Source organism: Benincasa hispida, chromosome 4 (genome assembly GCF_009727055.1).
Source record: "Benincasa hispida cultivar B227 chromosome 4, ASM972705v1, whole genome shotgun sequence".
In the NCBI taxonomy this organism is placed as follows: domain Eukaryota; kingdom Viridiplantae; phylum Streptophyta; class Magnoliopsida; order Cucurbitales; family Cucurbitaceae; genus Benincasa; species Benincasa hispida.
Window position 1 is genome coordinate 1,151,350 of NC_052352.1, and position 11,950 is coordinate 1,163,299.

The 11,950-nt window shown below is 35.3% G+C and overlaps 1 protein-coding gene and 1 long non-coding RNA gene across 2 annotated transcripts; both read left to right on the forward strand.

The window, feature by feature from the left end:
- The first annotated feature begins 283 nt into the window (after positions 1–283).
- Positions 284–3,494, forward strand: LOC120074980 (U-box domain-containing protein 12-like). Its single transcript, XM_039028105.1, has 3 exons — positions 284–1,109; positions 1,513–2,778; positions 3,094–3,494. The coding sequence occupies exons 1-2, from the start codon at positions 508–510 to the stop codon at positions 2,441–2,443; spliced, it is 1,533 nt and encodes a 510-aa protein (XP_038884033.1). The 5' UTR covers positions 284–507; the 3' UTR covers positions 2,444–2,778; positions 3,094–3,494.
- Positions 3,495–7,086: 3,592 nt separating this feature from the next.
- Positions 7,087–8,840, forward strand: LOC120075301. Its single transcript, XR_005481281.1, has 2 exons — positions 7,087–7,651; positions 8,193–8,840. It is a non-coding gene; the product is annotated as an uncharacterized LOC120075301 (long non-coding RNA).
- The last annotated feature ends 3,110 nt before the right edge of the window (positions 8,841–11,950 follow it).

Below are 11,950 nucleotides of genomic sequence, written 5' to 3' on the forward strand. Positions count from 1 at the left end.
TAAAAATATTTTTTTTCTTCCCTTGTGCATAATAATAATATTAGTTTTCATGTATATTTTTTTCCGGGGGTGTACGAAAAGGAAAAGAAGAGTCAGACACGTTGCGAAATCAGTTAGATTATTATTTTTTGTTTTAATTCGTTTTATTTCAGAGGGCTACCAACAAACCACACACACTATGTCACTAACACATTAAAATATTTTTTTTAAAAAAAAAAAAAAAAGAAAAAAGAAAAAAGAAAAAAATAAAAGAGAAAAAAACCTTTCACTTTCTCTCAGTCTTATATAAAGAAAACAAAAGAAAAAGAGAAGAAAATCATTAGTCTCTGTTTTCAGTCGAGTGAGTGCGGGATTTCCAAGGACGAAGAAGAAGAACAACAACACGACCCTTCTGAAGACTGAAACCGATTACCCTTCGTTTGGATTAATCCGCCACCGCCTTCCGCTTCGCCATATGGGTGTTCCCTTGAAATGTAGTAGTGCGCTGTAAGAATCGTTTACAGACTAATGGCCAAGTGTCATTCCAACACCATCGGATCAGTCGCTGTCGACGGAATCGCCGGCGCCAATGCAGCTACTAGACATTTCCGATTCTGTACTTCCTTTTCTGGAGCTGCATTCCGTCGCAGAATCTACGATGCTGTTAGTTGCGGTGGGAGTTCTCGGTACCGCCACCGGTACAAGGATGAGATGATGGACGAAGACCCGAGTACGGAGAACGGATCGGCTTCTGCTTCTAGGGGTTTGAAAGAGGAGGAGCAGCAGCGGAGGAATCGGAGATTGGGTAATGGAAGATCCGATAAGCTTGTGGATCTTCTGAATTTGGCTGAGTCGGTGGAGCCAGAGAATGAGGCGGAAACGAGGAGGAAGGAGGAGGAGTTGAAGGAGTTGAAACGGACGGTGAAGGATTTGCAGGCTGAGGATTTGGGGATGCGAAAGTCGGCGGCGAGCAATGTGAGGCTTATGGCTAAGGAAGATTTGGTAATACGAGGGACGCTTGCTCTTCTCGGAGCCATTCCTCCTCTCGTTGCGATGCTTGATTTGGAAGATGAACAATCCCAGATCGCTGCCCTTTACGCACTACTAAACCTTGGAATCGGCAACAATGCGTAAGTTTTAAAGAATTCAATTTGCTCACTCTGTTCTCTGTTCTCTGTTAGCTTATTGTTTCCTGCATGCATGTTTTAATTGATTTACTTAATTTTCCCACATATTTTCCATTACCATCTCTGCTTTTCTCCTTCTGTTTATGTAAACGTCTTTTCTGACTTGTAATTTCTTGAGGCGACTTCTTCACTTTTCGCTTCTGTTCATTCCAAACCAAAATGGCATGTCATTCGAACAGTCTCTTCGGTATTTGATCCTTTTTTCTTCGAGTAGAAACCAAAAACAGAGACCTAGAAATAGTTTTTCGTTTTCCTTTCCTTCTTTTCATGTACCCTTCTGAGAAAAACCTTCCAACTCCTTAACTTTTTCTTCCATTAATATTGATTTTCTCCAACCCCATTACAGGAATAAGGCAGCAATTGTGAAAGTTGGGGTCATCCACAAAATGTTAAAGCTCATTAAATCACAGACTGCACCAAACTCATCGGTTACAGAGGCAATAATTGCAAACTTCCTCGGCTTGAGCGCATTGGATTCAAACAAGCCTGTAATTGGATCGTCTGGTGCGATCCCCTTCTTGGTCAAATCCCTACAAAACACCGACAGTAGAATCAGCAATCAGGCTCGGCAGGATGCTCTAGAAGCGCTCTTCAATCTTTCAATTGCCTCATCAAATATCTCAATTATATTAGAAACGGATATAATCCCATTTCTTCTTAACATGTTGGGCGACATGGAAGTAAGTGAAAGGATCCTTTCAATTTTAAGCAACGTGGTATCAACCCCAGAAGGTAGAAGAGCAATAAGCGTTTTTCCAGATGCATTTCCAATATTAGTTGATGTTTTAAACTGGACAGATTCACCTGGGTGTCAAGAAAAAGCATCCTACGTTTTAATGGTGATGGCACATAAGCTATATGGTGAAAGACAAACAATGGTAGAAGCAGGGCTTGTATCTGCTTCTCTTGAATTAACGCTCTTGGGCAGTGCATTGGCTCAGAAAAGGGCATCCAGAATTTTGGAGTGTTTGAGATATGATAAAGGGAAGCAAGTTTCTGAAAGTTTTGGTGGGAATCTGAGTGCTGCAGTGTCTGCTCCCATTATTGGGACTTCATCTTCTTCAAATTGTAATAATATAGATTCCAAAATCTATGTGGAAGAATCTGAAGAAGCCATGAGTATGGAGAAAAAAGCAGTGAAGCAATTAGTCCAACAGAGTCTACAGTACAACATGAGGAAAATTGTGAAGAGGGCCAATTTGCCTCAAGATTTTGTTCCTTCAGAGCATTTTAAGTCGCTTACAGCGAGTTCAACTTCCAAAAGCCTACCATTTTAACATCATTGAGATGAAATTAGCCTCTTCTTTTAAGTATAATCAAATAGCAGTCAGTTTCATTAGAGTTCTTTTAGTCTTTTTAGTTTTTTTGGTTATGTGAAAATAAAATATAAAGGACCTACCTCTGCTTCCAAATTCAAACCTTAGGCAACAACCAGATCCAGAATCAATTACTTTGATATCTTCTCTGGCGGTGGAATTGTCTAAAGCTTGAAAATTCCTGTGGCTGTTTTCACTTAGCATAACAAAGCTCATGGCACTGCTCTAGTACAGATCAGTGGGTCACGTTCGACCCACCATTACAATTCAGCCTACCTTGGTGGCCCCTTTAAAATGTAATGTAATGCAATGCATATCTCATATTTTTCTTTTGCTGGCCAGGCCTGCTGGGACAAGTGTCGGTCACTTTTGCATGTTTTTTTTTTTTCCTCGACCTTCAACAAATGGGGTTAGGAGATTAGGAGATTCGAACTTCTTACCTCTTGAGTTGAAGTGGTGTGGTGCAGATGCTTTTACTAGTTGACAACAACATGAATAGTTCAAAATTTTCATTCTAGGAGTTAATAAATCTTTTGCTGTGGGGGATTATATTAGCTGTGAAGTGAATTGGTCCTATCCTTTTGATTAATATTTTCTTATCCATTTTTCAGCTTAACTCCGCACAGATCTGGAACAAGGAGCTTGCTGAGCTGTTTTTAGCAGAGGCACAATAATGTACTCCAAGGCATGTCTTGAGCACGAGGTATTGTTTGTAAATATAGAATTGGGTGAATTCATTATGTGCCTACATTAAGTAATCTATTTTTCAATTTAGAGTTGCACTTCTGTCTTATCTTTTTTACTTTTGCAGTGTCTCCCATGTAAACTCTTCTCTTCTCTTGGCCTGTAGATAACTTTAGATTATAATATCCATCTCATTCTCTCTTCTGTAAACAGTTTGTGAAACCTTGACCTTCATTTCCTCGTGTTTTGACTAGTTGTGAGATGAAATTGATAGCTATTTCTCTGATCAAATTCTTCCTGTTGGTGCTCAATAGTCAAGCTTGTTGGGGTTGATCTGCTTAGTGGGGTCTACTTTCTTTTAATGTCATTGAATTCCACTTCCACCATACATCACAAGATTAGCTGTGTGACACTATTATAAAATGCTAATGCTGATGTTGTGCTAATTGAAATTGAAAATTGGAAGTGAGACAAAAGGACTTTCTCTTACTAGTGGAAGTATAGATTAATAATTTGAACTTTTGAATAGAAATCTCAAATTAATTGGATTTAGTAGCACAATTATTTATTGAGGTTCTTTGTGTTGCTAGATCTAAACTAAACCTATGATGATTGTAATAGTTTTAATGAATATTCAGACATTAATAGATAACTCTTACCTTTATGAGCAAGGGAGTTGCATATTTAACTAAGGTAGAGGGAAAGGAAAGGCTATAAAGTATAAAGGCACTAGAAATCATAGAGTATAGGTGGGGATACAAACAGCTAAAGGCTACCTATTAAAAGGATCAAAATTCATTAACCCATTAGTTTTCCAAAAGCCATCCTTGATATAATAATACAATTTACATCCATTTATTGCCCTAACTAATTGAAGAAAGACCGGATTTTAGTTCCAAATCTCTTTGTTTCCTTAAACTTGTGTATTATTCAACTAATCAATTCTTATTCTTAAAGTATTGATGTCCAACCTTATTCTTCATACTTGCAATGTATGTTTGAAAGAAAAGTTCCAATGGACAAAATAATGTCTATAAAAATATTCATAGACATCAACTTATACATGCTCTTAATCCTTAGATCTCAACCCGTCTAGCTTATCAAATAAAGCACGACTTTGTCAAACTAGTAGGTATATGTATGTGTAATCGAGTTTAGATGAAATCTTCACGTTTTTCTTTTTAAAGTTATTTTTCACCGAGTTATTAATATTTTTCTCTGAATGAAGTATAGAATTAAAAATATGTTGGATCAATAATCCAATCGAATTTTGATTGACGTAGAATATACTATTCCTTTTAATACAACAAATAATATTATATACATTAATGGTTTAAATACTCATTCTCAACAAAATTGTCAATGCTGTATTTTCTTTAATTGAATTAAATAATAATAATAGTAATAATAATAAAAAAAGCTATTGATTACTAAATATTCAGTTATTTTCCCATCAAGTATTATTCCCCACTAAACAACTCCTACCACTATCACTGTATTTTTATATTGAAAGGATAAAGTTTACTAGGTGGGAGAGGTATGGCAACTGTGGAACTTTCTCTCTCTCTTTTGAATAAAGTGACAATTGTAATTATAGACTTTGAGTAAAGGATGTGAGGTACAACAATGCATTCAATTTCTTTTAACCGTACACAAAAATTAAAAGTTAAATTGCAACTTTGGTTACAAAAATAAATAAATCAACTTACCTTCATTTTGGCTTCCTATAATTTTCATTCTTATACAATTTGATCCTTGTGATTTGGTTAAATAAGATCGAATTGTAAATGCCATTTAAGATATTATGGCAAATTGTTGTTGTAAGTTGTAAAAATTCTTCTTTTTTTCCCCCTAAACAATAATGAGCCTACAACTATTTGAAACAAAAAATAGAGATGGTTTTTTAAGGAGTTTTTAGTAATATAAGGATGTTAGAATATTTTTGGTACCCATTGTCGTAGGTGACATGATTTGTCAACTAAAATGTCCTTTTGGTCACAACTTGGCTGCTATTTCAATTCTCACTTCTCATCCAATATTTAACATTTTTAGACAACTTTTCTTTTCCTTGAGATACTTTTTGCATCACCTTTTTCTTCTTTTTTTTTCTCGTCATTTCTGTCCTTTGTTTTAGATAAAATCTTGTCTACATTTTTTCAGCTAACGTTCAACAGCTGTAGTTTTTTTTCTCTCTCTCTCTCTTTCTTTTAAGTTCAATAACAAGTGATAATACGAGAATTAGACTTATATCTTGATTGAGGTTATATGGATTTTTTTTCTTATTTTAAAAGTGAAGATTTGAAATTTCGATCTCTTGATCTATGCCTTAAGATTTATTATATGTTAAATAAAGGTTACATTTTTGCCATTTGTTACAAAAGTACCCACTCTTTCTAAAGTTACAATAGTGTTGTTAACCATTTAATATAAACATTTCAAAACTAACTTTAAAATAGAAATCCTTTAGAATTTTGAATGAAAATTGGAACTCATCGTCGTGTGGTTGTAACCTAGAATGAAAATTTGAATCTTCATTTATTCTAGGGTTATTGTCACATAATTCTATGACCCAACTCGTGTATTGAAATTTTAAAGGATTTATAACTCAGTGAAAAGCCAAGAGCTTTTGAAATCAACAAATAAAAAAAATGAGAGAAAGTAAACAGTAAATATTGACATATATATTTACGTGATTCATATAATATATATTGTAGGGATGCCGGTAAGATTAGAAATGATTTATTTACCGCACATCCCTCTAAAGTAATAGAGAAATTGTATGCTCCAAGATTAATGGAGGGTACAGCCGTAAGGCAGCTGACATTGTCGGAGATGGGATGTGAATGATTGGAGAAATTAAACAAAGCCACCCTTTTGTTGAGTTTTGAGCACCTCCAAATGCAAATTATGCAAAATGCTTTTCATTTCTTACGAGATTTGGCATCTTATGTCAAATAATAATAAAGTTTTTGCCTTCTGATTTTGATGCCTTACCCACCAATATTTCACCTTTTTTATTATCTTGTCATTTTCAACATATATCTTCTATTCTCATCTTCTGAAATTATATTGATTAAATTAAAAATCTTTGTTAGTATCTATTTGATTTATAAATTTTTGTAAGTATCTAATAGATTCTTAAATTTTATATTTAATAAGTCTTTAGACAACTTTTTAATTTTGTATCTATTAAGATCTTGATATATTATTTTTTTCAAAAATAAATAATTAATAATTGACCTATCAAATATAAAGTTGATTTTATGTTTCATAGAAACCTAATTTTTTTTTTTTTTTTTTTTTTTGTTTAATGGAAACCTAAAATTGTAATTTTATGTTTGACGTAAACGATAAGAAAAGAAAAAAGGTGAATTAGTGATTTTAGTTCAACAACAATGAGATATAAGGATTTGAATATCTAATCCTTTCGATCATTAGCACATGCCTAAACTGATTGACTCGGCATTTTTTACAATTCTCTATATGTAACCATTGTATTTGTGGTAGATAGAATATTATTCTTTTTATAAAATCAACAAACTTACAACATGCTTTCACATTTGTGAAATGTATAAGTGAAAAATGCACAAAAATAGTAGACTATCAAAGGGTTTGGAGTGTTTTTATTGCATCTATGTCAAATTGTAGGTTAGAGTTTATTATGTGTAGACATCAATTTGGTTCGGGGTATTTTCATTTTTATTGTTTGTATTTGTATTTATATCGTTTTTTTTATTATTATTCAAAAGTTTTCATGTTTTTTTAATTTTATTTTAGTTTTATTGTATTGTATTTTTTTCTCTTTTTTCTTTTTCATTCTTCTCTTTAATTTCATTTTTCATTCGCCCTTTCATTTTCATTTTCATTTTCATTTTCATTTTCATTTTATTATTTATTTTCTCTCTATTTTATTTCTTTTCCTTCTTCCCCAGGTCCTTCTTCTTCTCCTTTCTCCAACTTCTTCCCCAAACTTCTTTTTTCTTTCTCCCCAACTAAGTCACCCACATCTTCTTTTTTTTTTTTTTTCTCAACCTTCATCTTTTTTTAGGCACACACTCCTTAGTATAAATAGAGGTGCAAATGGAATAAGAGGGGGAGGATGAGTATTCTTGAGTTTTGAGAAAATTCTGGCGTAACATACAAGTTCCCAACACTACATCTGTTATGACTATCACTTGCACACCATTCCAACAAGCCGGCGACTAATCCACGAGCTCCACCGAAGTGGTAGATCCAGCGAAGCTCATGAACAGAAATTACAACACTCCGACATTCCTTCAAGGGTCACTGTCAAGCGATTTCAAAAACGACGCTACTCCGACAACCTATAATTGTAGCAGATTTCAAATTTTCACGGCGATGCCACCGCATCTAACGTCCAAGCATTAGCCTTGCAAGTTGTAGAAGCTTGGTCCGGTGAAGAAGTGGAAACAAATTGAGAAGGAAAAAGAGGGGTTCCCAAGAAAGAAGAAAGCTAATATGAAGGTAAGTAAGGTGGGTCTTTTTTTTTCTCGTCTTTATCATACTATTTGATCTTGATAGGTGGGTCCTTTTTTCTTTACCATGCAATATTCATCTTTTCTTTCAATTTTAGAAAAAAATCTATTTCACGTGTTTTACAAAGCTATTGTGCCATGTACTTTTTTAAGGAGGGTATCATCTTTGCTTCCCATTTAGAGGTTGTTTGGGATACTGAGATATATAGGATATGGAAAATTCTGATGTTTGGGGAATACCAATGTCTGTGTTTGGGTGTGCAGAATTGTTATATCTGAGTTGATATGTCTGTGTTTTGGTGTGCAGAATTGTTACGTCTAGTTGATATGTCTGTGGGTGGGTGTTGATAGCTTGTAGAAATACAAGCTATTATAGCCTTTTACATAGAATTATGAGGACTAATGAGCAGAATATACGTTGATAATACTAAGAATTCATGTGGAAAAGTGAGCTTGCGTCGATCAGCATTGGAAATCCCCATTAACCCTGTATCATACGTTATTATGCGTCAAAATGTCTATTTTTGTAGCTATTGCAGGAATTGATTGCATGCGTTGATCCCAGACTATCGCAAAGCTGATCGTATGCGTTGATCTTCATGAAGACTAGTTCGTCACATGGAATGCTGCAACTACAGAGTGATAACCGTGATAGAATGTCGATCGCAAGGTGGGTAGAATGCATTGATACTTTAGAAGAAACGATCGTGAACACATACTTTGGGAGTATCAAAATGATAAGATGATGTTGACATTCCACATACCGCGTCAAAAATGGCAGTGACTCATAGTGGGATTACCAATGTTGTCGGCGTTTGAGCTCTTTAAATAGACCTTTGGAACCTAAATTCAAGGCATTTGAGTCTCTACCTTGAGTAGATTCTTGTGATCACAGATGAGAGCGTGAGCAAGACATTCTTTGAGAGTTATTCACTTCCACAACCCTTTTTGAGTGACACCGGAGCTTCGTCGAAGATAGAGCTCGAGAGAAATGTCACCACCACTCATCATGGCACCACCGGCAGCCTTGACGTACTTCTGATGGAAGCAAGAGATTGCCTACATCTAACCCTCCACCTTTCCTCTTATCTCTGTATTGTATTACATTTTGGCTTAAAACATTAATACACTTTGTAATAAATGCATCTCTTTTAGTTCCTTCAGCACCATCTTCATCATTCTCTTCTTATTTATCATCGTTTACGTTCATCATTTAGTTAAGTGTTGATTGCAAGAGTTATCTCATGCTCAATCATGCAGTATAGAAATATGACGCATGTAGCAAACCACCGAGAGGTGTGTGCTGTGCGGATATAGCGAGCCAATCCTCTTTGCTTAGTGCAAGGCTGTCACAATATTTGTCTATGAGCTAAGTAGCTCAACTAACTGCCTGAGAGGGTAACTCGCTAAGAAAAGTAAGTAGTGTTCCTAGAGATAGGAATAATCTTATGCTCAACGCAACCATGTGTTATAGAGATATAAGCATGTGGCTGACCATTGAGAGGTATGCGATGCGTTAGTGTGGCGAGTTAGAATCACTCTTGCGACCAACCATAATGATGTAGTGAATTTATTCCCTCCAAAATTATATTTCTCCATGCACCTATTTACGCGTTAACCGTCGCTGCATCTCTACCAATTCTTATAGTCAAACTTCTATTGCTCAATCTATTTAGCTAGGAGTAGGAGTAGCATATAGCAATTTAACTTCTTTCTTTTTACTTTTATTCATCGTCTCAAATGCATGACTTTACAAACATCATTTAGTTACAAGTCCCTGTGTTCGGCCTCAGATCATCCCAAGAAGCTTGCGCTCTCGTTATACTCGGCGAGAGAGAAAGAAAACTTGTGACAAGAATGCATGGTCATTGCATACACGATTAACACATATTGCATACTCTTTAGTATAATGCATGACCATCAACGCATATCAAAAGATATTGCATTTTCCTCTCACCAAGTGTGCAGAGTTGTTATGTCTGAGTTAGGGTTGGCAACGGGGTTGTGGCAGGACGGCGAGGCGTCCCTCGTCCCTGGCCCCGTGGGGGAAATTCTCTCCCATCCTGGCAGGGATTCCCTGGGAAACGGGGTCCCCGCTGGGCCCCACTCCCTGTTTCCCGCGGGGATTTCCCATTTTTTTTAATTAAAATTTGATTTTATTTCAAATTTGATTAGTCCACAAAAGATACATTAAATAAGTTTATCGAATTCCTCATTTTTTTAATTCAAGTGATTCTATTTAAAATTTGACTAGTGTACAACAAATAAACAAAAAATAATAGGCTAATCTATGAAATAAACACAATTGACAACTTAAAAACTAACAAATCCATTAAATAAGTTTACAACTTAAAATTCAATAAAGTTTGAATAAGAAAATCAATTAAAGGAAAACGGAAAACGTCTTATACATTCAAATAAGTTTACAACTTAAAATTCAATAAAGCTCGTCTTTCTCACGATGACTTCACAATCAAATCTTTCCCCATTGGCATCATCCCATGAGTATTATTTATAATGATGACCACAAAATAATGTTAATCCTTGAGCATACCTTAGTCACCACCATCTTCATCAGAATCGTATGCATCTTCTAAAACAGTTGCTAAATGTTTAACCATTTCTTTTCCCGTGCTAGTAAATATTTGTAATAAAAGAAAATATTTATTAATATATTAAATGCTAAAAAGAGGTAAAACAAAATAAACAAACTAACCTGTCAAAACTTTAGTTGCTGTCAAAACTTTAGTTGCAATCCAATTTTGAGCGCACATCAAAGCCTCTATCATCTTTGGATGAAGTTTGTTAGAGATGGTTAATATATCTCTTCCAATTTGATACTTAATGTCAAAATCAGATGTTCGAGGTAAGACAGGCTCATCCAAATATACTTCAAACTATTGCTTCTGATTCATATTATAGAAATTTGATACAAACAAGTCATAATCATTAAAATCATCAAATTCTATATTCTGTGAGGTCCCATTTAAATTTTTAGAGTGATAATCATCACCTTCACCTTCATGCTTCGGGAACAATTTTTTTTTAATCATTTCCACTTCAAGAAAAAAACTCTCAATTTCTCACATATCTCTTTTGCTAATACCCAATCTTGATCCAAAGGCAAACACTTGTACTTTGGCACTCATAGTTTTAAAACACTTGTACTTTGTCACTCATAGTTTTAAAACACTTGTACTTTGTCACTCATAGTTTTAATCTATAAAAAACAACCTTGTATTTTAATGCAGTGACTAATATAAACTACATAGAATTCCACCTAGTACAACAATCATAAACACAGTTTCCTCAAATCACTCCTTTTTTTTGTATATGTAAAGACACACTGCTACGTACTCTTTCGATCCCATCTTTTATCACTGTCAACTCATCTTTCACAATTAATTTCAGAATATGAGCACACCACATACAAAATAAATTTCCATCCAATATTAAGTTTCCACACAAACTATCAACATTTGTATTACAATTATCTATCGTTACAAATGTTTCGATAAATATCACCCAACTATAATCAACAAAATGTTTAGTGACAGCCATATAACCTTTTTCTCATAAATTTTTAAAATCTCTTTTTTTTTTTTTTATTTATTGTGTTTCTTGATACCATCCTAAACAATGGTTGAATGACATTACAAAATTCCCAAAAACCTTCCTGCTCAATTATTGAGAGAGAGGATATTCATGTTTAATGCTTAATGGTTCACTTCAAATGAAAAACTAAACAAAACAATCAAAATATATACTTCTATTTTTCAAATGGACTATATACTTCTATTTTTCAAATGGACAGTCTTGTTAGGTTATTACTAATTATGTCTAGACACACGCCCTTCACCCACAGACGCACCAGACACTCGAAGAAGGCTTCAGACGGTCGGCCAGACCCTTCGGCTTACAAACGCACGCCCTTCACCCACAGACGCACCAGACGCTCGGAGTTCGGCTTCATACAGCCGGCCAGACCCTTCAGAGTTCGGCTTCAGTCCAGTCGCTTTGCCTTTCACCCACGGCCACCAGCGCTCAACTCACAAGCTCACAGGAGGCACTGTAGGCAAACACCAGACCCAGATGGTAACGCACACAACCAGAGGGCCGGCGACCAGAGCGCTCGGCTCCAATACTCACCAGACGCACGCGCAGGCACAGACGACACGATAGTCGGATACTTGATACTCGGTAGGTAAGGAGGGTAGGCGCTAGCGTGCTGGCTAGGGCACGAACAGAAGGGACAGGTGGAGATGGGAAACTTTTGGTGCAGTCAGCA

Coding starts and splice junctions, on each gene's coding strand:
- LOC120074980 (XM_039028105.1), top strand. CDS start 508: ATGGCCAAGTGTCATTCCAACACCATCGGATCAGTCGCTGTCGACGGA. Junction 1,110..1,512: donor CTTGGAATCGGCAACAATGC/GTAAGTTTTAAA, acceptor ACCCCATTACAG/GAATAAGGCAGCAATTGTGA.